At 39.7% G+C, this 27348-nt stretch overlaps 1 protein-coding gene across 1 annotated transcript in view; it reads right to left on the bottom strand.

The window, feature by feature from the left end:
* Positions 1-10842: 10842 nt before the first annotated feature.
* Positions 10843-27348, bottom strand: part of LOC101885697 (ras-related protein Rab-37) — a 19948-nt gene continuing 3442 nt past the window's right edge. The window contains exons 2-9 of the mRNA XM_073918959.1: positions 21793-21903; positions 21606-21647; positions 20475-20541; positions 20346-20398; positions 18587-18652; positions 18072-18128; positions 16642-16718; positions 10843-13616 (exon numbers count right to left, since the gene is read on the bottom strand). Of these exons, the coding sequence (XP_073775060.1) occupies positions 13514-13616; positions 16642-16718; positions 18072-18128; positions 18587-18652; positions 20346-20398; positions 20475-20541; positions 21606-21647; positions 21793-21903 (576 nt within the window). The 3' untranslated portion in view covers positions 10843-13513. The remainder of the gene's footprint in view (positions 13617-16641; positions 16719-18071; positions 18129-18586; positions 18653-20345; positions 20399-20474; positions 20542-21605; positions 21648-21792; positions 21904-27348) is intronic.

Below are 27348 nucleotides of genomic sequence, written 5' to 3' on the forward strand. Positions count from 1 at the left end.
TCATTAAATGACCCATTATTTGTCTTTAATTAAAGGCTACCCCTACTGCAACCCTAAACCCAACTCTCACAGTAATTATACAGAGTATTAGTCATATTATTTATTAAATTACCCATTGTATCTATTTAATTAACGTCTATCCCTTCCCCAATCCTGCGATCCAAGACTTGTGAAGAGATGATGCTAATGTATCCATAATCCTGGACCAGGCCGTATCCCGAGCTGATGTTGTGGTCATCATGGAGCAATGGAGAGCATGAGACTGATTCCTGAAAGACCACAGGGACAAACAAGCCCCCGCATTGATACTGTGGGTCAGCCTGAACACCCGCCGGTGGCCTACACACACCTGCAGTTCTCCATGAAGGACTTCCAGCTTCTCCAGTTCCCAGCGCCAGCTCCGCACAAGACGTTTGGCCAGAAGAATAATAGTCGTGCCTAGCTGAGCCTGATTTCTCTCCAGGTTTTTTTTCCTTCACTTTGGTCATATGGTGAAGATTGGTGTTCCTCCACTGTCACCACTGGCTTGCTTGGGTTAGGACTTGTGGAGCTGCGCATGGATGGATTTGCTCTTGTGTTTGGACTTTCAGCAGTGACTGAACTGAACTAACCTGAACTACTTTACTAGAACTATGTGAAGCTGCTTTGACACAATCTACATTGTAGATCGCCAGATAAATAAGCAAGAATTGAATTGAATATGGGTTGCTATAACTATATAATATGATTAGATGTCATCAGTCAGAACTGTGCAGACGGTATTGCTTTATTTTTGTCTGTGATAAATGTCATAGATTGTTTGTTGTTAGGTTGTTGTCTAGATTTGGACCCTGGAATAAGTTTGATTGATTGAATGTCACATGTAATTACTAAGAATGGTTTAAAGCTTATAGCACTGGCCAGCAGGACAGGACACTGTGGTCTGAGACTGACATTAATGCTCAGACACAGGAAGCAGTAAAAGTCGGGCAGGACGTGGAGAGAATGACACGAGCACGACTCACTCGACTTTAGACAACACGTGTCAGAACAACACTGCCATATCCTGTGGTCACTATAGTCAATTAATAGAGTATAATATCATTGCATATGGCCAGCGGCCTCATGCCATCGCACGCCTCCTACCAGTGCCGATATACAGCCATATCGCACTGCTACTCGTGTGATATTGCTCATATATATATATGTGTGTGTGTGTGTGTGTGGTAGTTGAGTGTGTGTATATTTAATATGAGTTGTGTGTTATGTGTATGTGTTTATGGCTTTGTTATACGTGTTGTGTTTGTATGTGTTGTACATGTGTTTATGTTTGTGTGTGTATTTCTGTGCGAGTTGTGTCTTGTGTGTTATTATATGTGGTTTATTATGTTTTGTGTGTGTGTGTGTGTGTGTGTGTGTGTGTGTGTGTGTGTGTGACACAGATACATATACTGTCTTTGTATCAGATAGATAGATAGATAGATAGATAGATAGATAAATGGATGGATGGATGGATGGATAGACAGACAGACGGATAGATCGATAGATCGATAGATAGATAGATAGATAGATAGATAGATAGATAGATAGATAGATAGATAGACAGATAGATAGATAGATAAATGGATAGATAGATAGATAGATAGATAGATAGATAGATAGATAGATAGATAGATAGATAGATAGATAGATAGATAGATAGATAGATAGATAGATAGATAGATAGATAGATAGATAGATAGATAGATAGATGTGTGTGTGTATATGTATTATGAGTTGTTTCCTCTGTGTGTGTCGAGTGTGTGTATTTGTGTGTGAGTTGTGCCTTGTGTGCATGGAAAGTGTTTTGTACCGTATATGGTGTTTGTTTGTTGTGAATGTGTGTATGTTTTGTTTTGATGTGTGTTCTAAATGTGTTTTTAATGTTTGTGTGTGTTGGATACACACACACACACACACACACGCACACATACATACACACACACACACACACACACACACATATATATATATATATATATATATATATATATATATATATATATATATATATATATATATATATATATATATATATATATATATATATATATATATATTTGTGTGTGTGTGTGTGTGTGTGTGTGTGTGTTTTTAATCAAAAATAGGCCTAACGTCAAAGTGTGTATCGGTCAGTGTATAAGTGTGTGTGTGTGCCAATTGTCCTCAGAGTTGATGGTCAGCAGAAACGCACACTCCTGCTGCTGTTCCTGCTCTTCACACTCATATCCGTTACAGATGTGCGACTTTCTGACCCGCCGTGAGGAAACACTATTGTTCAGCAGAGTCTGATGAAGAGAGAGCATCAGATGATCGGGAAACCACAGCACAACACACAACAAAACAATCATCCAGACATTCAGCGCCATTGTCTTTAACACAACCGAGGCCTGAGCCACAATCTTTACACGACATTTCACAGGAATAATGGACTATAGGGCATCTCATACACTTTTAATAGTGCGATGTCTTATGATCTGCCTGTAATTATTTCTGAACGAGTGGAAACTTTTGAGTTTGGGAACTGTTGAGTTTTGCATTGACTCTGGCGACACCAAGCGGTGAAAGCGAGCGCTGCACATCAATAGGCAGTACATGATAAGTTAAACAACATAAGATTGAAAATAATGTAGCTTTTTCTTTTCGTGATTAATAATATAATTGTAATTATTTTAAATTGAAAATAAAATCAATAATCATCATAATTTATTTGGTAAATTATAAAAAATTAAACTCTCCCTCCAAACATCCATATACAGCGGCTATATTTTCAGTTTCAATATATTTTAGGTGTGTAAGTTTAAAAGAAGCCATGTTAATATATTTAAATTAATTTAAAATAGTGTCAATATAAAATTAAGTGTTTTAGTCTGCATTAAATTGAATTTTATCATGTTTATTTTGCTAGCACACAAAAAATTGTTAGGGAGAACAATTAATTTAAGTTCATTCACTGGAAAAACGTGTTTGATTTTATAATCTTAATCTAAATCTCACCTTTTGAAATGGCAGTCCTGCTCTGATGTCATGAGTTTGACTGATTGGGCAAAACATATGTAGCCACGCCCCTCCATCATTTCCTTTTCTGAGTTGAGAGATGAGAGGAGCGCAAAAATAAAACCTCGCCTCTACTCTATATTCCGTTCCAGCTGGAAATATGTAATTATACAGAAAAGTAAATATTAATAACAAGGTTATCTGCATACTTTAATGCAGCCCAACACAATGAAATCATCACAGTACAGATACCACATTAGTGAAAATACCAAACGATTTACTCTTAGTTGCTGACCGAGGGTGCAACTAAGTTGTTAAAGCGTCGTTATTAGTACTACTGGATCTTAGTTCTGCATTTGACACCATTGACAACAGTATCCTCATAGACAGCTTATATTCTACAGGGACAGGCTTTACAATGGTTTAAGTCAGGGATCACCGACTAACTTATATCATTTGGGAAATTATTATCTTTGGGAACCATATATGAATATTAGGTAAATTGTGTTTGTAAACATGTTTATTTATTTATTTTATTGTTTATTGTATTATTGTTTTGTCAGACATATATATATATATATATATATATATATATATATATATATATATATATATATATATATATATATATATATATATATATATGTATTTAAAAAAAAAAAATTTTTACCTATGGTATTTGAATGTGTATATACGTGTATGTAAATGTGTATATACATCTATATATAAGGAGGGTGTAGATTTCTAAACTAGATTAATACCTATCTTTTTAGTAAAGCATACACACAATGCATCACATGTGCTCCACACATCTCGTTCATTAGCTACGCTAATTATTCTCATTATTCTCTATTTCCACCTGGGGATACTCATCCTGAGGCCCTCAGGCTGCTTTCACACCTGTGAATCGATTCAGTTGTTCCGAAACAGGGATTAAAATTGTTACATTGTTGCTCTTTGCTCTTGGAGCGGTTCGCTTTCACATTGCAAAGTTTCTAATTGGACCAAAAGAGCTAAAACAAGTCACGTGTAAGTAAACTCTCCTTACATTGGTCAGAGTGTCAGGGTTTATTTTGCAGCGTCCCGCTCAGCTGTCAGGAGAGGTGATGGTTTGGTGGTGTTTGACAAGGTGCGGGCGACGTGTCTGAAGAGCGAGGAGAGATGCGGTGGGGAGGGGTGAGAAGGGTGCGTGACGTAGCCTATTTGAGGACCGGAAGACTGGAGATTATCACGGCATCCGGAGACTCACGAAACTTCCCGCCCAACTCATAATTCTCTCTTCATATAGCCGTATGCCTATTACATATCCATAAACAACTGTGATATAATCGCGCTCGGATCGTATCACTTTCTCACTGCAATCGATCCGCTCCAGAGTTCGTTTCAATCGAGCCGAGACCACCTCATTCAAGCGATCTTGAAGGGATTGATTTGGCGCGGATCCGAGAGCGATTGGTGGATTCACATATGCCAAACGAACCGTGCTAACTGGGCAAACGAGACAGGTTCCCAAACAAAAGTGTAGGTGTGAAAGCACCCTCAGACTATGCAGTGGCACTGATTCAATTCAAGACCAGTGACGAGATGATCCCAAGGTGTCCATAATCCTGGACCAGGCCGTATCCTGAGCAGCTGCGCATGTTACTGATCCCTGTGAGACTCCAGGGACAGACGTCCAGCATTGTCCAGCCTCCGGCACCTAGACTGCAGCTCTGCACTGTCACGATTGTGGATCTGTCTGTTCTTCTATGATGTGTCTGCGTGTGTGTATGTAAGTGTGTGTGTGTATGTGTGTTTGTATGTGTGTTGTGTGTGTGTGTGCGGTGTGGTGCTTTATGCGTTATGCGTATATGCGTATATGAGTGTGTGTTTGGGTGTCTCTGTGTCTGTGTTAGAGTCGCGTTGCTGTCAGTTGTGTTTACATTATCAGCTGGGTGGTCACGTGTACGCTGTCACCAGCCTTGCCGTGCGCAGCACCGCTCAGCTGTAATCAGCGGACCACAGGTGCAGCACATTACCGCGCCTATATATGTTCAGCGTTTCTGTCTCACAGTGTCAGTTCGTTATCTTCACGTCTGTTTGTCTGTGTCCTGTCAGGTTCCGGTCGCTGAGTTCTGGTCGGGGAGAGCTCTGTGTTTGGACTCTTGTACCTTATCTGTTGACGGCTCTCTGATCTTGTTCTACAGTGCTCCCTGTTCGATTATTACATTTCCTGCTGCTCGTTTGACTCACAATTCATCTGCCTGCGTTCATCCTTCTGTTATTCTGTCTGAGTCAAATAAATATCTTTTACTTGCAATTGGGTCTCCCTGTATTTCGTGACATGCACAAGACGTTTGGCAATAGGAGAAATGGTCGTGCCCAACTGAGCCTGGTTTCTCTCAAGGTTTTTTAATCCTTCACTTTTGCCAATTGGTGAAGTTTTTTTCCTCACCGCTGTCGCCACTACCTTGCATAGTTAGGGACTTGTAGAGCTGCGCATCGATGGATTTGCTCTTCAGTGTTTGGACTTTCAGCAGTGAAAATTAAACCACACTGAACTGAGCTAAACTGAACTGAACTTAAACACTGAAAACTGAACTGACCCTGTTTCAATTCACTACTATGTGAAGCTGCATTGACACAATCTACATTGTAAAAGCGCTATACAAATTAAGGTGAATTGAACTGAATTAAATCAAATACAATGAACATTATTTTATAACAAAACTTCAAGCTGACACTTCAAGATTTAGACAACGCATAATCTTTTATAAAGCATCTTACATAGTCAAAACACGGGAAAAGACCTGAGGACATCTGACACAAAAGTGTGCGGTGCTTTGATTTCAGGAAAACAGACGCAATACAAAATAGTTTCCGCAATAAAATCTGTTTCTGATATAAACACGCAGGCGGGGACACAAACAGGCAAGAATACAGACTCTCTGAAATATGCAGAGCTTTGCATTTCATTAATAATATGCAAATAGTATTTCAGATATATAGAGGAAATATTGAGGGGGGGAAAAATGCATACTTATTTTTATAGAGATTTGCGATATTCTTCAAGCTTCAGTTGGTGCATAATATATTCCCAGTGTTGATCCTGAGACTCAAACGCAGCATATATAAGAAGATCCAGAAACACACGTCATGTAAACAGCTCAGAAACACTCACAGACAATATGAATATATTTAATACATGGCATTTGCTTTAAAGGGGACCTATTATGCAGAAATCTCTTTCAGCGTGTGATTATCTCCAGCTTCTAAAGGTAAACATTAATTAATTCAACATTTTATGATCAGACTTGATGAAAACACTTTGCTTGACATTCTCCCTTTGCACGCGTCATGAGAGGGGGAAAGCCCCGCCCACTAGTGACCATCTCCCCCTCATTAGCATAAACAGCAGCCCTGAGTGAGAAGCAGCCGCCGTTACGCCCTATTCACACGGGGCTTCAGCGTCAACGCTTGACAGAGGGCGTGTCTGAAGTTGGAGCTGAAACGATCGTCATAGAAGCGTCAGCCAATGAAATTCAGTCAGCAATAGGCCACTGTCTGAGCTGGTGTATTTGCATACAGCGATCTGATTGGCTGACGCTTCCGTCGGCGCTTGAAAAGTTGAGCTGGTCCCAACTTCTGCAGCGAGGAACGCTTCTGAAGCGGCGCCGACGGATCCACAATGCAGTTCGGCAACGCCTGACGTCACCCATTCAAAGTGAATGGGAAGCGTTGACGCTGACGCCCCGTGTGAATAGGGCGTTATGCTGCGTTCACAGCAGACATGGATGAAGCATCAAGCTTAAGTGATTTACATGTCAATCCAAAGACGCAAATAGACATCCTGCGGCACGATTCGTGTGAATGAAGCAGCGCAAGTTGAGCGTTTTGCACATTTGACAAACTCTCATTTTCATTTCATGCTAATCGTTTGAGTTGGAAAATCCCAACTTTAGCAGACGTTCGCACCGCATTAACCAATCAGGAGCTTGCTCTAGTATGGGCGTGATTATGATGATGTGCCTATTGTTGGTGTCCCGAGGTGAAATCCTCCTGCTGACACCAGACAACAGCTCATCAAACTCGGATCTGCTCAGTCGGAAGCATCGCTGAAAGCCTCCATAATAATAATAATAATAATAATAATAATATAATAATAATATAAATATAATAATAATAATAATAATATAAATAATATAATAATAAAATAATATAATAATAATAATAATATAAATAATATAATAATAATAATAATATAATAATAATAATAATATAAATAATATAATAATAATATAATAATAATATAAATAATATAACAATAATATAATAATAATATAAATAATATAATAATAATATAATAATATAAATAATATAATAATAATAATAATAATAATAATAATAATAACATAACAACAATGCTTTACCTGTATATAGCACTTTTCTAGACACTTAAAGCTAGGGGTGTGAACTAGAGGTCTGCATTTCCATGGCAGAACCGTGAGAGCTGCAGGACCCGACCAGATTTCTTTTGGCATGGGAATAAATTTGAGTAAAGCGCGGGAGCGGTCAGTAACTGGTGTAATTTTGGACGGGAGCAGACGGTCCAACAATATCACTCCCATTTTCCGAGCGAGTGAGCGAGCATGCGAATGTATATGTGTGAATGAGACAGCGTGATGCTGTGTTTAGCTTGTTTGTTGCTGTCTGTGTGAGTGTGAGTGTGTGAAAGAGAGAGAGTGTGTCACTTGCTTGGCTTGCTGTGTGTGTTTGTTTATACAGGCAGCGTGTTATAAGCTGTCTGGACTCTGTATAGCTGGGTGGTTTTCAGTTTTGTTTGAGTGTGAGTGTGTGAAAGAGAGAGAGTGTGTCCCTTGCTTGGCTTGCTGTGTGTGTTTGTTTATACAGGCAGCGTGTTATAAGCTGTCTGGACTCTGTATAGCTGGGTGGTTTTCAGTTTTGTTCCCCCCCCTCCTGCCCCCATTAGTGGGAACAGGCGCAGCGGGTAGAAAAAGAAGCGGTTCGGGCAGCGGGAGATCGAATGCTGAAGATCAGCGGGAGCGGTCGGGTTCAGACTAAAACCTGGTGGGTGCGGGCGGGAGCGGGATTTAAAATTTTGTCCCGGCCAGATCTCTAGTGTGAACCCACACTGGTCTCACGGTGCATCAGCTTACCATACCTAATTAGGTTTTATCTTCACAACACAAGCTTTTTTTTAAATCAAAATCTATAAATATATACATATATATACAGTATACATACATACATATATATATATATATATATATATATATATATATATATATATATATATATATATATATATATATATATATATATATATATATATATATATATACACTCTATATGTGCATAATACACGGTTATCACAGGTAATCACAGGTAAGAACACTTGCACCTCAAGCACTCTCGTGTCAGGATCCACAAGTATCGCTGTAACAGGCGAGAGGAGAGGAATAGTTACCTCACTAACAGGCCAGCGGGTCAAACGTCCAAAGTGAGAGAGAGAGAGGCAGAGATGGAGTTTTACAGCCTTTCTCCATAGTAGAGAATTAGCAGCTCGTGTGCTGTGCCTACTTCAGTGTCAATGAAAGACTATCCAGCAAACTCACAAGCAGTGAACTGTGCATAATTATCTACCTTTTAAGTAGCAGTAGCGTTTTATTGACTCGCTCTCGCCTCCTTCACCATAGTATTCTACTACGACATTGCGCATATGAGATAAATGACATCAGTGATAACCGGTTCTGATCTATTACTGAAACAATCTCAAACTGTCCCTATCTGCATCGCGGTGCACCGAAGAAACTAATATTTTTGACACCCTTACTTAAAGCGCTTTACATATTTTGGGGGGGGAATCTCCTCATCCACCACCAGTGTGCAGCATCCACCTGGATGACGCGACGGTAGCCATATTGCACCAGACCGCACACCACACACCAGCTGATTGGAGACAGAGTCATGAAGCCAATTATGATATGGTGATGGTTAGGAGGTCAAGTGAGCAAATTTGGCCAGGATGCCAGGGTTAACCCCTTTTTCCAAGGACATCCTGGGATTATTAACAACCACAGAGAGTTGGGACCTCGGTTTAACGTTTAACTGCTCACTGAGCAGTATAGAGTCCCCATTACTATACTGGGGCGTTAGGACCCACACAGACCGCATGTTGAGCGCTCCCTGCTGGTCTCACTAACACCACTTCCAGCAGCAACCTAGCTTTCCTATGTGGTCTCCCATCCAGATACAGACTGGGTTCAGCTCTGCTTAGCTTCAGTGGGCGACCATGTGAGAGTTGCAAAGAGCTAGCTGCCGGCTATCATCCAGGTACAGTTTCTGGAGGAGTTGAGGAACTCACAAACCTGGGTGCACCTCTGGATCTAGTGTAGTGGTCCCAGACCCTTTTACCCTTGTGGGTTAAATTTGAACGCTCAAGTGACGGGATGTAAGCGAAAGAATACGGTCATTTTTTAAAATAAAAAGATTTTATGAAAGAATTCTGGCCCAGATTTGGCAAAAAGCTGGCATAGCAGGCATTCATCCGGCACTGGCATACAGCATGTGGGCCAAACATGGCCCGTGTTTGGCAGAGGTGGCACAGTTTTTAAGGCGGCACACAAGATTTGGGCCAGATGAAAAATGTAGTATTTGGCCCAGATTTAAAAATTTGATAAGTGGGCCATGTGAGTTTGGCCAGTCTTGACCCACATTTAAAATACACTAAACTCATTTTTGAGTAAAGAAAAAAAATTCTACCAATCAGGTCACTTTGAGAAAAAGCGTGCCCATAGTGTGCCTAAAGCGCATCACTCCATGGGTTCATCAATGTCATTGCAATCGTGACACACCAACCTATCTGGCCCAGTTCAGGCCCAGTTATGAGTTATTAACTTGGCTGAGACTTGGCCCAGATATGGTCTGTGTTTGGCCCTTGTCTGGAAGCCAGATTTGGTCCAGTCATGTACCGTAATTCACTGTGGCATGTGGGCCAAGCAAAACCTGTGGGCCAGAGAAATTTTGCTATGTGGGCAGTCCACAGCCCGATCCCCACATAGCAAAATTTCTCTGGCCCACAAAATCAGGTTTTGCTTGGCCCACATGCCGCAGTGAATTACGGTACATGACTGGACCAAATCTGGCTTCCAGAAAAGGGCCAAACACGGACCATATCTGGGCCAAGTTAATAACCCATAACTGGGCCTGAACTGGGCCAGATAAGTTGGTGTGTCATAATTGCAATGACATTGATAAACCCATGAAGCATTGCGCTTTAGGCACACTATGGGCATGCTTTTTCTCAAAGTGACCTGATTGGTAATTTTTTTTTCTTTACTCAGAAATTATTTTAGTGTATTTTAAATGTGGGTCAAGACTGGCCAGACTCACGTGGCCCACAATACATTTTTAAAATCTGGGCTAAGTACTACGTTTTACATCTGGGCCAAATCTCGTGTGCCGCCTTAGAGACGGTGACACCTCAGCCAAACCCCAGCCATGTTTGGCCCACATGCTGTATGCCAGTGCCGGATGAATGCCTGCTGTGCCAGATTTATGCCAAATCTGGGCCAGAATTCTTTGCTACTAGTTGAGGACCACTAATCTAATGGACTTAGACATGGCGCCAAATGAATCTACGCTGTTTTTGAGCCTTCCTAAAGCACATAAACACAGCTACTCTCTCAATGAAATCCATGTTAGCCATTTAGAAACAAAACTAGATTCGCCAGGCAAACAGAAGCCCGCCTATGACACGAATCCGCATCTATTGTGAAGTGAATTTGACGTGCAAATGAAGTGACTAAACTCAAAATGTTCACGTGTCTATTTATGCGCAATTTATTCATGCGTTCTTCGTCTGGTGTAATCACAGCATGAAAGTTTCACTTTTTCACACGGATAAAGTTTGTCCTGTTATGAATGTATCACTATAGTAAAACACAGGCATCTGTAGCTACGCCCCCTTTTTAAAAAAGAGCACAATCTCATTTGCATTTAAAGCGACAGTCACCAAAACACCACAATTAGGATCAAAAAGGGTTGTGTCAGAGAGTTTTAAGACATTATCTGTGTGCTAAATTTCACTACACACTCTAAAGACATCAGAGACTTATCTTACATCTTGTATCTTGCATAAAGGTACATAATAGGTCCCCTTTAAGAAGCTTTGTTTGTCTGGCTAATTTCAGTAGGTAAGCAGTAAAACTGATTCAGCTCTCCAAAGCCATTGGCAGCATACAGGCAGCTTATAAAAACACTAACATGTCATTATGTTATTATAGAGTTTAGTGCATGTGTTTTTTGTATGACTTTTATCCGCCTGCTTTCAACATGTACTACTTTTGGCATGGTGTAATAATAAAGTTGGCATATTCAGACACAGACCGCAGCTGCTTGTTAATAATATTATCCACACTCAGAGCTGGGAGGAAATGGATTGTTCATTCATTCATTTCCCTTTCTCTTAGCCCCTTTTTTAATTAGGGGTCGCCACAGCGGAATGAACCGCCAACTTATCCAGCATATGTTTTACACAGCTGATGCCCTTCCAGCTGCAACCCTGTACTGGGAAACAGGAAATGGATTAAATATAATATAAACCATTTAATTTGTAATCCAACTACAGTTGCTTTTTATGGATAACATGATTACATGTGGAGTTTGCATGTTCTCCCTGTATTCCTGTGGGTTTCCTCCGGGTACTCCGGTTTCCCCCACAAGTCCAAAAACATGTGGTACAGGTGAATTGGGTATGCTAAATTGTCCGTAATGTATGAGTGTTAATGAGTGTTTATGGATGTTTCCCAGTGATGGGTTGCAGCTTAAAGGGCATCTGCTGCGTAAAACATGGGCTGATTAAGATGGCAATTCATTCTGCTATGGCGATCCCAGATTAATAAAGTGACCGAAAAAAAAATAAAGAATTACATGTAGGCGACATGGTGGCTTAGTGTTGCCTCAAAGCAAGAAGGTTGCTGGTTCAAGTCCAGGCTATGGAGATTCCAGTGTAGCCATTGTTTCCTCAGTCAGTCACAGAGTCATCAATATACGCCTTTGTTTGTTGTGAATACACGCCCTCTAGTGGCCAAAATTACATACTTTGCCTTTAACTGTGCCTTATTGCTCTGTTGAAGCAGTTGTTGCTTATGAAGAATGAACATATCCTTTCTTTGTATGCCTAAAATTGGCACAAGATTCAATATTTCTGACATCAAATAAGGTATGTCGTCAATTTAAAGAAGGATATATTCCCGAGAAAATGGAGGAAATGGGTTGAATATATTTTAGTTAGAAGACTTGACTTTGTTGCTATAAATGAATAGAAGATGATGTTCTGATATATGCTAATTTATGTGCATGTATATGGTTATACTTATTCATATTATAATGTGTGAAATCCCCAAGTGTATAATGAAGATGGTCAGTTGAGATTATTCTGAAGGGAATTATATTATGACATGTGTTCTTACCCTGGATGTAAATAGTGCTTTAATTTACATTTATTTTTGATTATGATATTTTATTTTATCGTTTTCTTCTTATTATTATTTTTTTCTTCTCTCTTTATGCTGTTTTTCATTTTATAATTTACAAAATTTGAGTATTACTGTGTAGTAAATACACCTGACAATAATGTCATATTTTTTATACCACTTAAGTTCACATACTGAGATAGCAATGTACCTTGAAATGCTGTATGATTGTACTTAATTGAAAAAAAAACAAACAAACAGGGTAAGTAATCTAAATGTAATCCAAAAGTAGTCAGATTACATCACCATTCATGTGTATAATCTAAAAAGAGATTATATTAAGGACTACATATTTCATTATGTAATTTGTAATCAGTAACTAAAAGAAATCCACCCAGCTCTGAGTATTACACAGTTGAAGTCAGAATTATTCACCCTCCTGGGAGTTTTATTTCCAAATATTTCCCAAATGGTGTTGAACAGATTCAGGAATTTTTCACAGTATTTCCTCTTAATTTTTTTCTTCTGGACAAAGTCTTATTTGTTTTATTTTAGCTAGAATAAAAGCAGTTTTTAATTATTTTAATGTCATTTTAGGGTCAATATTATTCGCCCCTTCAGCAATATTAGTTTTGGATTGTCTCCAGAACAAACCACTGTTATACAATGACTTGCCTAATTACCCTAACTTTACCCTAATTACCCTAGTGAAGCCTTTACATGTCACTTTAAGCTGAATACTAGTGTCTTGAAGAATATCTAGTCTAATATTAGGTGCTGTCATCATGATGAAGATAAAATAAATCAGTTATTAGGGATGAGATATTAAAACTATTATGATTATAAATGTGTTAAAGAAAATCTGCTCTCCGTTAAACAGAAATTGGGTAAAAATATACAGGAGGGATAATATTCTGGCTTCAACTGTATATCAGGATTCAGTAACGTAAATGAGGATTGCGCATGTCTGCTGGCTGAGATGTGAGCGTCTGCATCTGCTGTTTGTCTCTGTTTTCTCAGTTTTAGCTGAAACAGCAGCCTGACGTCTCCTTCTGCGGCTCCATCACGTCGTGAAGGTGAAACGTCGGTTCGACGGGAAGCTGAACAGCACGTCTCACCAGCTCTCTGTACATTACAAACAAATAATTACAGCTCAGAAACATCATCTGAAATCTGTATCTGAAATCACCCCTATACATGTAAAGCAGCTCTTTCTAATAGTGTCCAAAACCACAGTGGACATTCGAAAGTGCACTCATTCAATCCCATGATGCCCATAATGACCACAAGATGGCGTCTGACGAATTTATCATACAGGAAACCACTAACAATATGGCATCCCTTCAGTGCACTCCAATTCACTTACATTCACTACTTTGGACTACACTCACTGGCCACTTTATTAGGAACACCTTACTAGTATCAGGTTGGACCCTCAGAACTGCTTTAATCCTTCATGGCAGAGATTTAACAAGCTGCTGGAAATATTCCTCAGAGATTTTGCTCCATATTGACATGATAGCACACAGTTACTGCAGATTTGTCGGCTGCACATCCATGATGCCAATCTCCCGTTCCACCACATCCCAAAGCTGCTCTATTGGATTGAGCTCTGGTGACTGTGGAGGACATTTGAGTACAGTGAACTCATCGTCATGTTCAAGACACCAGTCTGAGATGATTGAGCTTTATGACATGCTGCGTTATCCTGCTGGAAGTAGCCATCAGAAGATGGAGACACTGTGCTCATAAAGGGATGGACATGGTCAGCAGCAATACTCAGGTAGGCTGTGGCGTTGATGCTCAATTGGTACTAATGGCAGTGGCGCCCCCAGAAAATTTTCTTAGGGGTGGCCAGAAGAGGCCGCACCAAATATTGGGGTGGCACACAAAAAAAATAATGAATTCAGTGTAATGTTTTATTTTTGTTTCTGGTAAATGAAATAATGTAGTTTTTATTCATTTAATTAATTCTACTTGAAATATTGCAATTTATTCTTTGAAATAATTCAGCAAGTACATGTGCAAACCAAATAAAAATCTATGTTTATTTTAAAAACACTTTTCATATACTGTATAAATAACTTCTTTTTTTACGTGCCTTTATTGTACATCATACGAGATATGCCATGTCTAAAATTAATGAAGATTAATGAGTTTATTATTCCCAGAGATGGGTTGCAGCTGGAAGGGCATCCGCTGTGTAAAAATGTGCTAGATAAGTTGGCGGTTCATTCTGCTGTGGTGACCCTGGATTAATAAAGGGACTAAGCCGAAAAGAAAATGAATGAAAGAATAATGAGTTTATTAATTACCCAAACAAATGAACAAACTGAACAAAAGGCATTACTATACACACTCACTATAACTAATAATATTATTTATCCATATTGCTTTTTGAACCATTTTATTAATGCAGCTTCTTCTATTGATATACTGTAGCTTAAGGTAAATATTAAATAGCCATTGCTGTCTATTGAAGGTGTGTGCGTGCTGTCAAGGACGATCGGGGAGGGTAGTAGTGGTGGTTCTAGTTTAAATGACACCCTGGGCGAACCACCCTATACACCCCCACCTCTCTTGAATTGTTAGATTTGTTATTCAATAAATATAACAATTTATTTATATTTATTCTAAATATATACAATTAATATTAATATACAATTATTTTTCTAAATAAATAACAGAAATCAGTCCTAAATATTACTGGAAAACAACAACTGGAGTGATATGCCAACATCACTTAAGAAACCTTTTGCATGAAAATTAATTATGACAATTCTAAAGAATACAAAAAATGTATTATAGAATTATCTGTGGTCTTAGACCAGATCATGGCTGAGAAATCATGTTATGAAGTCTTACCTCCCTGACTCATTATCCCTCCTTTCTGCTTTAAAGCCATGCTTAGTGAATGTAACATCATCATCATCATCATCATCATCATCATATTATATAAACTTTAAACGACTTTCAAAACTCGCTGCGTGCCGACACCTCTGCACAAAAGGCTGTTACTCCGGTTTCACGGCGCATGAGCTGTGCCTATTATGTCGGCGTTCATGCAAACAACCAACCGGGATTCACACAGGAGTGCGTGAGGCGCGCGGGAATGGTTTTTCGCGCGCATGCGTCAGTTTGCTTTCACCAGCATTGAACCAGAGGGGGAGAGCTGCGTCAGTAACACCAACAATAATTTAGTGACTGCATTTTATTTATTTATTTATCTATATATTGGGAATTTATGAGTTCATTTAAATCAATAATGTCAACGCAAAATTATATTGGGGTGGCCAAAGGGGTGGCCACAGGGGTGGCCAGAGTTTACCGAGGGGTGGCCGTGGCCACCCCTGGCCACCCCTTGGAGGCGCCCCTGACTAATGGACCCAAAGAAAATCTCCCCCACACCATTACACCACCACCACCAGCCTGAACCGCTGATACAAGGCAGGATGATCCATGCTTTCATGCTGTTGAGGCCAAATTGTGAGCCGAGCATCCGAATGTGTCAGCAGAAATGGAGACTCATCAGAGCAGCAACGTTTCTCCAATCTTCTATTGTCCAGTTTTGGTGAGTCTGTGTGAATTGTAGCCTCAGTTTCCTGTTCTTAGCTGACAGGAGCGGCACCCGGTGTGGTCTTCTGCTGCTGTAGCCCATCCGCCTCAAGGTTGGCCGTGTTGTGTGTTCAGAGATGCTCTTCTGCAGAGCTCGGTTGTAACGAGTGCTTATTTGAGTTACTGTTGCCTTTCTATCAGCTGGAACCAGTCTGGCCATTCTCCTCTGACCATCAACAAGGCATTTGCGCCCACAGAACTGCCGCTCACTGGATATTTCCTCTTTGTGGGAGCATTCTCTGTAAACCCTAGAGATGGTTGTGCGTGAAAATCTCAGTAGATCAGCAGTTTCTGAAATACTCAGAGCAGCCCGTCTGGCAGCAACAACCATGCCACGTTCAAAGTCACTTAAATCCCCTTTCTTCCCCATTCTGATGCTCGCTCTGAACTGCAGCAGATCGTCTTGATCATGTCTACATAACTAAATGCATTGAGTTGCTGCCATGGCTGATTAGATATTTGCGTTAACGAGCAGTTGGACAGGTGTACCTAATAAAGTGTCCGGTGAGTGTAGCCTCTATCTGCAGACACTTACTTGCCCACAGTCATGAAGGCCTCATCCACATTGAGTCCAGTTTTGGCGCTGGTCTCCAGGAAAATCACCCCATATTCCTGATAAAAACAAGGCAAACAGAGCCTTAATGAGAATAAAGCTCCTCATTTATAATCCATAATATTCTATCCTTTCTTTAATTATTTGTGAATTATTGGTTCTGATATTTCTTATTTCCATTTACTATAATGGGACGGTGGCTCAGTGGTTAGCACTGTGGCCTCACAGCAAGAAGGTCAGTAGTTCAAGTCCTGGCTGGGTCAGTTGGCGTTTCTGTGTGGAGTTTGCATGTTCTCCCCGTGTTGGTGTGGGTTTCCTCCAGGTGCTCCGGTTTCCCCCTACAGTCCAAACACATGCGCTATAGGGGGAATTGATGAACTAAATTGGCCGTAGTGTATGAGTATGTGTGTGAATGAGTGTGTATGGGTGTTTCCCAGTACTGGGTTGCGGTTGGAAAGGCATCCGCTGTGTAAAACAGTTGACAGTTCATTTCGCTGTGGTGATCCCTGATGAATAAAGGGACTAAGCCGAAGGAAAATGAATGAATGAATGTACTCTTAAACCATTATTAATAATAACTATAGTCCATGTAAATAAAAATGGACCAAATAATCCATATTATTTACCAGTAGAGCTTAATAACAAAATTATATCCAGTACAGTATATATCCAGTATTATATAATAACATAAAAGTGGTTTTATACTAAATTAAATTTAAGTAAAGTGTCTGTTTTGATGTTTACACCTATATTTATTTCAGAATAAAGCAACACGTACTCTGAGCTGTATTTATTCCAATATATCAAATGATAAGAGATTAAATTAGATGTAATTCTGTTTAAAAATAAAGTGAAATAATGAAAAATTGTTGTTGTCAAATATCTTAAATCTGAAGGCTTGATTTCAGATGAGTATTTTGGGGCTAAATTTAATGTCATCAAACAGTTCTTGCTCTAAATATGCAGAACAAGATGTTAAAATATTGCACTGCTCATTCATTCATTTTCTTTTGGGCTTAGTCCCTTTATTTATCAGGGGTCGCCACAGCGGAATGAACCGCCAACTATTCCAGCATATGTTTTACACAGCAGATGCCCCTCCAGCTGCAACCCAGTATTGGGAAACACCCATACACTCCCATTCACACTCATACACTACAGCCAATTTAGTTTAATCAGTTCCCTTATAGTGCATGTGTTTGGACTGTGGGGGCAACCAGAGCACCTGCAGGAAACCCACGCCAATACAGAAATGCCTACTGACCCAGTCGAGGCTCGAACCAGTGACCTTCTTGCTGTGAAGTGAAAGCGCTATCCACTGTGCCACCTATTTCACTTTTAAAGCTTATATTTTTAATGCTTGATTTTTACTAAAAATAAACGCTGAACTGTGCTGAATGATTCAGACTCACCCTGGCGAGTTTCTCTCCATCTTCTCTTCTGATCACCCTCGAGCTTGACATGTCAGACTGGAGAAACACAAGTTACACTCAGCAGTCCTCTTTTCTCTTTGTCATGATGACAGTAAATAATATTAGACTAGATATTCTTCAAGACACTAGTGTTCAGCTTAAAGTGACATGTAAAGGCTTCACTAGGGTAATTAGGGTAAAGTTAGGGTAATTAGGCAAGTCATTGTATAACAGTGGTTTGTTCTGAAGACAATCCAACACTAATATTGCTGAAGGGGCGAATAATATTGACCTTAAAATGGCTTCACCCCAATTAAGAACTGCTTTTATTCAAGCCGAAATAAAACAAATAAGACTTTCTCCAGAAGAACAAATATTAGAGGAAATACTGTGAAAAATTCCCTGCTCTATAAAATATTAATTGCGAGATATATATTGCATATATAGAATAAATATTGCACAGGAGGGCGAATAATTTTCCCTCTGTATTGTTCAAACTGAAAGCCCTCTCTTACCTTGTTACCAAGCAGCATGATGACCACATCATCCTGAGCATATTCATGGATCTCTGTGAGCCACGCCTAGAAGGACACACACAACCAATCAGAGGCCTCGAAAATGTTTGTCTTTATATATTCATATCCTCAAATTATGCACACTGATAAATAACGTTACGTTATATAGATTAACCAGATTACTTCATTGGCTAGTGATATTATAGTTAACTAATACTAAAACCGGGCGGCACGGTGGCTCAGTGGTTAGCACTGTGGCCTGCTGGGTCAGTTGGTGTTTCTGTGTGGAGTTTGCATGTTCTCCCCGTGTTGGTGTGGGTTTCCTCTAGCTGCTGCGGTTTCTCATACAGTCCAAACACATGCGCTATAGGGGAATTCATTCATTCATTTTCTTTTCGGCTTAGTCCTTTTATTAATCTAGGGTCGCCACAGCGGAATGAACCGCCAACTTATCCAGCATGTTTTTATGCAGCGGATGAAACCGAAGCACCCGCAGGAAAACCCACACAAACACGGGGAGAACATGCAAACTCCACATGGAAACACCAACTGACTCAGCCGAGGCTCAAACCAGCGACCTTCTTGCTGTGAGGCGACAGCACTACCTACTGCACCACTGTGTCTCCACTATAGGGTAACTGATGAACTTAATTGACTGTAGTGTATGAGTGTGTGTGTGTGTGTGTGTGTTTGTGTGAATGAGTGTGTATGGGTGTTTTCCAGTGCTGGGTTGCAGCTGGAGGGCATCTATTGTGTAAAACATATGCTGGAATAGTAGACAGTTCATTCTGCTGTGGTGACCCTTGATGAATAAAGGGACTAAACCAAAGGAAAATGAATGAATTAATAAAAAATAAATTCAATTAAAAGTAAATTAAATGAATAAAAAAATAATAATAATTAAATTAAATTAATTAAAATAAAATTGGAAGAATAAAATAATAAATAAAAATAAAATAATATTAAATTCAATTTAATAAAATAAAATGAAATAAAATAAAATAAAATAAAATTAAATTAAATTAAATTAAATTAAATTAAATTAAATTAAATTAAATTAAATTAAATTAAATTAAATTAAATTAAATTAAATTAAAACTGAACTTCAGATAGTTACTAAAAAATATAATAATTATTATCACACTAAAATAAATGCTGGGTTGTTGTAACTCAACGTTGGGTCAAATATAGACAAACAAAACATTTGACACATTTTTTCAACTAATTCAAAATGACACTATTTAACTCAACGTTTGGGTTGGTCCACATTTGACCCAATGTCGGGTTACAACATCCCAGGATTTTTTTAGAGTGTAATAAAAACAATATACATACTGAGAAAATAAACCAATAAAACTGACAAAAACACATTTTAAATGAAATAAAATGATACTTATTAAACTAAAATATATATTCATAAATATGATATGGAAAAAATATAATATATATGATAATATACAATAATATAAAATACATAAAACTATATTTATCTACCTAAAATAAATCAATTAAAACGTTTGATAAAGCAGTTTTAACACAACCTGCATTGTATAAAGTGCTACAGAAATAAACAAAGTTTGAAAACTACAATATTATCTCAAATACAGTCAAATGTAACACTGCAACTACAAATCATAACAAATACAAAATAAATAAATACATTTTTTTCATGACAAAGTGCTCAGTCAAACACTAGGCAGAACAGGCCAAATATTATTACTGTGATTATTATTATAAGTTATTTGGTTAGATTTGTCACCCGTGTGTTGTCGAAGGATGATTTGCTGGTGATGTCGTAGAGCAGGAGCAGCGCTGTGAAGATGAGCAGAGGTTACAGTAACACAGATGTGGAGTATTGATTATTGATTATTGATGGTCTCTCTCTCACCCTGAGCGTCTCTGTAATACGCGTGTGTGACGCTGCGGAATCTCTCCTGTCCTGCAGTGTCCCAGATCTGACAAACACAGAGGATATCTGTGTGATTGTGTGTGTGAGAATATTCCTTGTATTTCCTACATCGTGGGGACCAAATGTCCCCACAAATATAGCAATACCAGATAATTTTGACCTTATCAGTGTGTGTGTGTGTGTATTAGTGACTGTTTGTGTCTGTGTGTGTGTGTGTGTGTGAGAGAGAGAGAATATACCTTGTATTTCTTAAATCAAATGTCCCCACAAGTATATACTAGTAAATTTTGACCTTATCACTGCGTGTGTGTGTGTGTGTGTGTGTGTCTGTGAGTGTGTTAGTATCAGTGTGTGTGTACCTGAAAATGTGTGTGTGTGTTAGTATAAGTATTTGTGTATGAGTGTGTGTGTGTCAGTGTGTAGGTGAGCATGTGAGTCTGTTAGCATCAGAGTGAGTGTGTGTGTGTGTGTGTGTGTGTTTGTGTTTTAGTGAGTGTGTGTGTGTCTGTCCATGTGAGGGTGTGTCTGTGTGTGTGTGTGTGTGTGTGTGTGTGTGTGTGTGTGTGTGTATATAACTTGTATTTCCAAATCATGGGGACCAAATAAAGTACAAGTATAGCAATACCAGTCAATTTTGACCTTATCACTGTGTTTGTTTGCGTAATAGTGAGTGTGTGTGTGTGTGTGTGTGTGTGTGTGTGTGTGTGTGTGTCTTTGTGAGGGTGTGTCTGTGTGCTTGTGTGTGAGAATATACCTTGTATTTCCAACATCATGGGGACCAAATGTCCCCACAAGTATAGCAATACCAGTAAATTTTGACCTTATCAGTGTGTGTGTCTACATGTATGTATTACTGAGTGTGTGTGTGAGAGAGAGAATATACCTTGTATTTCTTAAATCAAATGTCCCCACAAGTATAGCAATACCAGTAAATGTTGACCTTATCTCTGCGTGCGTGTGTGTGTGTCTGTGAGTATGTTAGTATCAGTGTGCGTGTTTTAATATCAGTATTTGTGTATGAGTGTGTGTGTGTCTGTGTGTAGGTGGGCATGTGAGTCTGTTAGCATCTGAGTGAGTGCGTGAGTGTGTGTGTGTGTGCGCATCACTCACCTGTAACTTCACCTTCAGCTCTTCCACTGTAAGAACTTTATTCTGACAAAAAAACAGAACACACACACACACACACACACACACACACACACACACACACACACACACACACATGTTTTAATGTATTGTTTTTCTCGTCTTCGTCTCCTCCATCAGCTCCTACAGCAGATCCACACATGCTGATTACCGTAAAGCCGATTCCCACAGTAGCAGAGAAAGAGCCGGGGATGAACTTTCCCTGATCAAACTGAACCAGCAGAGATGTTTTCCCCACACCGCTGTCTCCGACCAGGATCGTCTGCAGGATCAGAAACAGCAGCATCAGTATAAATACAATTACACACACACACACACATTCTGCTTCACCCAAGACAAGGCATGAGCCAATGTAAGATTCTATCAGTATGATAACCTTGGGTACAAATATCACAGTATTGTGATTACTGCAACCAAGGCTCATTATTGACACGTACCCCTGTATACATATCTGGCCAAATACTTCCCAGGAGGTTTGTTTCTTGCAGTTTTTGTTTTCGTGAATCCACCAGAGGCCGCTGTGTACGCTTTTTCAGATCTTAAATTTCTCTTGCATGTGCCATTCACGCCTGCAGTTCTCGCGTAAATCCACCAGAGGTCGCTGTCGACTGACTGACTGACCATTTTTAGATTTTACCACACCCTGTTGTTTACTTGTTTATTTATTTTTTTTGGTTACTGTTTTTGTTTTGCCCACTTTCTGGACTTTTCCGTTGTCGTAGTCAACTCGTCTCAAGTCTCAAGTCCACCGATGTACTCAGCGAGCCACTGGACAAACTGGTAACAGCTAACAAGCTGTTAATATGGAGGTAAGCTGTCAGCTGATAATCGTGAAAAGGAACAGCGTCATACAGCCCCGTAGCATTCGTTTTACAAACGAAAAGCAGCCATATGTAAAGCTATTTGCGTATTGCTCTGCATTCTGTGTGCATTAAGCAGTGTGTAAGCGAGGCGCACAACTAACGCGCTCTGCTCTGGACTTTACGCCTGTTTCACACCGCAAGCGTCAGCGGCGCTTGAGTAGAGCGTGAGCAGCGCGTATGTCGAGCAGTAGCAGCACGCAGGCGTTTGCCTTTCACACCAGCTGCGTCTGCAGCGCGCAGCTCTTCGGCAGCTGCTGCAGAGATCAACCTATCTCTGTCTATTCTATCTAGTTACCCCTCTATATACAAATACACTTTTTAAACTTTTCATCTGCACCAAGGCCCCTCCTATGCTGTTTCATTAACCTGTAAATGTTTATTTTACAAATTGTATAGATCAAATAGTACTGTATGCTTCTCAAGCTAACTTATATGAGAAGTGTCTATAGTCAGAAGACAATCGCCTGTGATATCATGTCATTTGTTTTTTGATTATCAGGTTGCTGTAGACCTAGTTATAGTCATATTTATACAATATAGTTATAATGATATTTATACATGATCAAACTAGTGTTGCTTTCTCCGCTTCAGTGATGTCCAGCGGCAGAATAACAGCTCGTTAATTCATGCTCGTGCAGATGATGAGACGGACAAAAGTAACCAATGCATGCCATTCTTTTACTTATTTTCGTGTTGTCAGGTTCACATTGCGAACAGCTCCCGGTAGGAATAACTCGAGTGAACATAAAACAAAGCCGATTAAAACTTTCTTCCTCTGCTCAGCTGCACAGAACACAGCGAGCTCACATCATCCAGCATGCGTGTCGCACTACACTACCCACAATACACTTCGCTATGGACTACAATTCCCGTAAATATTCTATTTCCCCTCTCCTGCAACACTAGTGTGCAACTTAAGCAAAACTGATAGTAAAATTGTTTTACATTCGGTTTTGTAGTTCGGGCCTAAATAAATGTTTGTTGCCATTTTTAATCGTTTTAAGTTCATTTGAATGACTATATATAAACCATTTGACATTATTAACGCATTTATTGGGTAAAATTGCTACTTTTTACTGTCATTCAATGTGTTTTGGTCATTATCAATGCACTGTCACTTTAATTGAGCGTGAGCAGCGCGTCAAAAATAGACCCAGCGCCGAAACTATCGCTGCACTGCTGCTTCGGCGACGCTCACGCCTCGCACTGACGCGCTGCTGCTGCGTGCGGTATGAAAGCTCTAATCTGTTAACATGGACGGCGAAAACACACGCGCTGCTCACGCGCCGCTGACGCTTGCGGTGTGAAACAGGCGTTAGACCTGTTTTGATCTGGTCTATTGAACAGAATATTTCAGTTCCTTAAAATAGCAACGCGCCAACAATGCGCCTCAACACGCCTCCTTTTTTAGAGCAGAACGCCTATGGGCGTAAATGCATTTGCTATTTAAACAGCGTTGCGCAAAACGTCAAAACGGCTTTTGCGCCAAGCTGAAACTAGCAAACAACAATTGCGTTGTGCATTTTGTATGATAGGGCCCAGCGTTGCCACCAGGGCGGCCAGAGCAACCGTTGACGCTTTCACCACCTTCGGTGTGAACACACAGTTATTCTGCGTTAAGTTACTGCTTTTACGCATTATCGTTTTACACGCGACGTCATTTTTGACTGACGTCCATTATTTTTCTATCTGCGACTATAGGCAGGAATTTGATCCCATAGGTGTGCCTCACATTTTTAGAACGGAAAAGCGCGTGCGATGTGATCGGCCCCTTAGAGGTTTTAAAACCTTGACTTTTTCATTAACACTAAAAATAACATTATTACGCTTTACCTATATTAATAATAGGGGTGTAACGATTTATCGTGGTACGATTTATTGCAATGCAAAAATGTCACAATATGCATCGTGGCGTTATGACGATTTTATTACGATATGACGTCCGTTTTCTCTTATTAGTTGAGCTGTTTGCACGTGAGCTACGTTCCACCTGCTGTCGCACCTGAGTTCATATTGCTTGATCTAGCAGCAGCGGTAACGTTAGCAGACCAAGATGGGTGGAGTTGAAATAGATGATGGCCCATCCTCTCAAAATCGGACGTCTGGCAACATTTCGATTTTACAGTCATTGATTTAGACTCGTCCGTTATAAATACAGTATGTGACTCGTAGAAACTCGTGACTCGTGAGCTGACTGTGAGCTGCTACTACAGAGGGCGGACTACTTGATGATAGAGGCGCGCGCATCTACTTCACTAAACAGATCCTGCAAAGGTTGTTGTAAGTAACAGCTAATAAAGTTGTAAATAACATTCAGTTTGCGGCACAAAGTGATCGTTTAAAAGCCGCGTGGGAAGTATGAACAGCACTTAGCAGTAGAAATGAAACCGAAAGCGTGCACATCATTTAAATAATCATATCGCATATTTTAGAGTTATGATTGCGACAAGCATTAACTCTTTTTAGTACAGAGGTACACAATAATGCACGTCAACATGATACACTTGATAGCGCCGACATCAGCGACGCCGAAGAAATAGTAAACCTGTTTAAACAGTTGAAAAGGGCTACGACTGTCCTGTGTGATGGAAAAACGGCCACCCTGTCACTCATCATGCCCAACATGAAGACAGTCATCCATAAAAACCTCTCAGACAGACACACATGAGTTCAGGATTATCTTATAGAACCGCTGACTACTTGGAAATGTAGATTTTTTTTATTTTTTGCACACACAAAAAAACGCAAGTGACCAAGAAAAGCCTTAAGCTCTTTGTTACGACCGGGGGGAGGGAGTGACAGATACAACTGGAGGTAAGATCCAATATGCAGGTTTATTCAGCGTCAGGCAAGCAGTGGTCAAATCAGGTACAAACAGGTATGTGCAGGCAAATCCAGAATCGTAGTCAATATACAAGCAATAGGTCATAAGGCAGGCGGCAAAACAGGATAACAAGGAATACCAGGCTAGGGTTTACACACAGAGAAACAAAACAGGGAGAAACGCTTTGTAATGTCACTGGTACAGCAAACAAGACTCGGCAAACTGGAAGGGTTCATGAGTGGCTTATAAGTGGTGTGATATCTGTCTCTGACAGGGTTCAGCTGGTGAGTGCAATCAAGCTAGATGTGTGAGCATGGGTGTCTGGGAGCAGTGCATGTATGAAAATGTAGTCCTGGGAAATGCGGAAGCGTAGTCCTGAAGTTCGTGTGAGAACAAGCGATCTCTGGAGAGCGATCGCTGGTTGTGTGACACTCTTACTGTTAAATTCACTTAAATAGAATTTTAAATTTGCACCTTTACTTAAATTGTTCCTTAATTTTGTCTCTGTCATTTCAATAATATTTTATAAAAAGTTTTTAAACTGTTTTATTTTCCAGAGACAGGCCTATTTAATTTATTTTCTTAAAGAAGGTTCAGTTAAAAAGAAAGAAGTTGAAACAAAAGAAATTCATAAAAAATTTTCACTTGGTAATTTAAAAAACATTTTTTATAAAATTTGCATTTCAAGTTTTATTATAAATTTTTATTCTAAATAACGTGATGCATATCGAATCGTGAACATTATATTGTGATACACATTGTATCATGAGCTAAGTGTATTGTTACACCCCCATGGTTTCCGCTACATTCATTCTTCTGTGGCGGGGCGTCACACGAAAATTCATCCCGCCACGGCTACATTACAGCTTATTAATCAAAATATTTGATCGTTTTTAAATAGCGGGTTAAAATTGCACTGAATACGTATTAAAAGGTAAGTGAATAATAACAGCGCAAACATTTCTGTGACTGTAGTAGTGCTGTGCGTGCTGTTTAACCCTTTAAGGTGACGTACTGACTGACAGGTGCGTGAGGCCAGCAAACACGGCGTAGTTTTCAGTTATGATGAACACAGTTTCCATAATTATACTTTATTTATAGATAAAGGTCTGTGGTGCTGCATATAATGACTTTATCTTGCTGGAGTTTATAGCAGTTTCACTTTACTTCAGGACGCATTAATGCCGCGCTCCGCTCCGCAAGTCTATCAGAGACATTCATAAATATTCCTAGCAAATCTAATCAATGTTGGAGACATACTCGGTACATAAACGCTCTAAATCACACTTCAGCTGTGTTTATTTGAGAGCGCGCAAGAAAATCTGCACTTGAGCAGCGTATATTTGAGGGCGCGCAAGAGGTTTTGTGCACGAACAGAGGAAATCGGCGCGCAAGCTATTACATGAATGCATCTCAACTTAATACTGCGCCCTCGACATTTCTCAATGAAATAACGCCACATGTAGTGCTAGATCTGTGTAAAATGCCCAACAGAGTCTGCAGCCACAGAAAATCCTAGAGGAAACACTGACCCCTATATATTAATATACGTAAAACCATCTAATCATAATCTGATGTACAATTTTATTTAAGAATATTTAAAAAACAAGACATAAATATTAATTACTCTGAGTTTTTATTTGTACTTATGACACTGTAATATACTCTTTATTCATTCATTCATTCATTTTCCTTCAGCTTAGTTCATTATCATTCCACAGCGGAATGAACCACCAACTATTCCAACATGTTTTACACAGTGGATGCCCCTCCAGCTGCAACCCAGTACTGGGAAACACCCATACATACTCATTCACACACACTCATACACTACAGCCAATTTAGTGCATCAGTTTCCCAATAGTGCATGTGTTTGGACTGTGGGGGAAACCGGAGCACCCAGAGGAAACCCACACCAACATGGGGAGAACATGCAAACTCCACACAGAAACGCCAACTGACCCAGCCGGGACTCAAACTAGCAACCTTCTTGCTGGCACCAATACCAACCACTGAGCAA

Source organism: Danio rerio, chromosome 12, assembly GCF_049306965.1.
Source record: "Danio rerio strain Tuebingen ecotype United States chromosome 12, GRCz12tu, whole genome shotgun sequence".
NCBI lineage: Eukaryota > Metazoa > Chordata > Actinopteri > Cypriniformes > Danionidae > Danio > Danio rerio.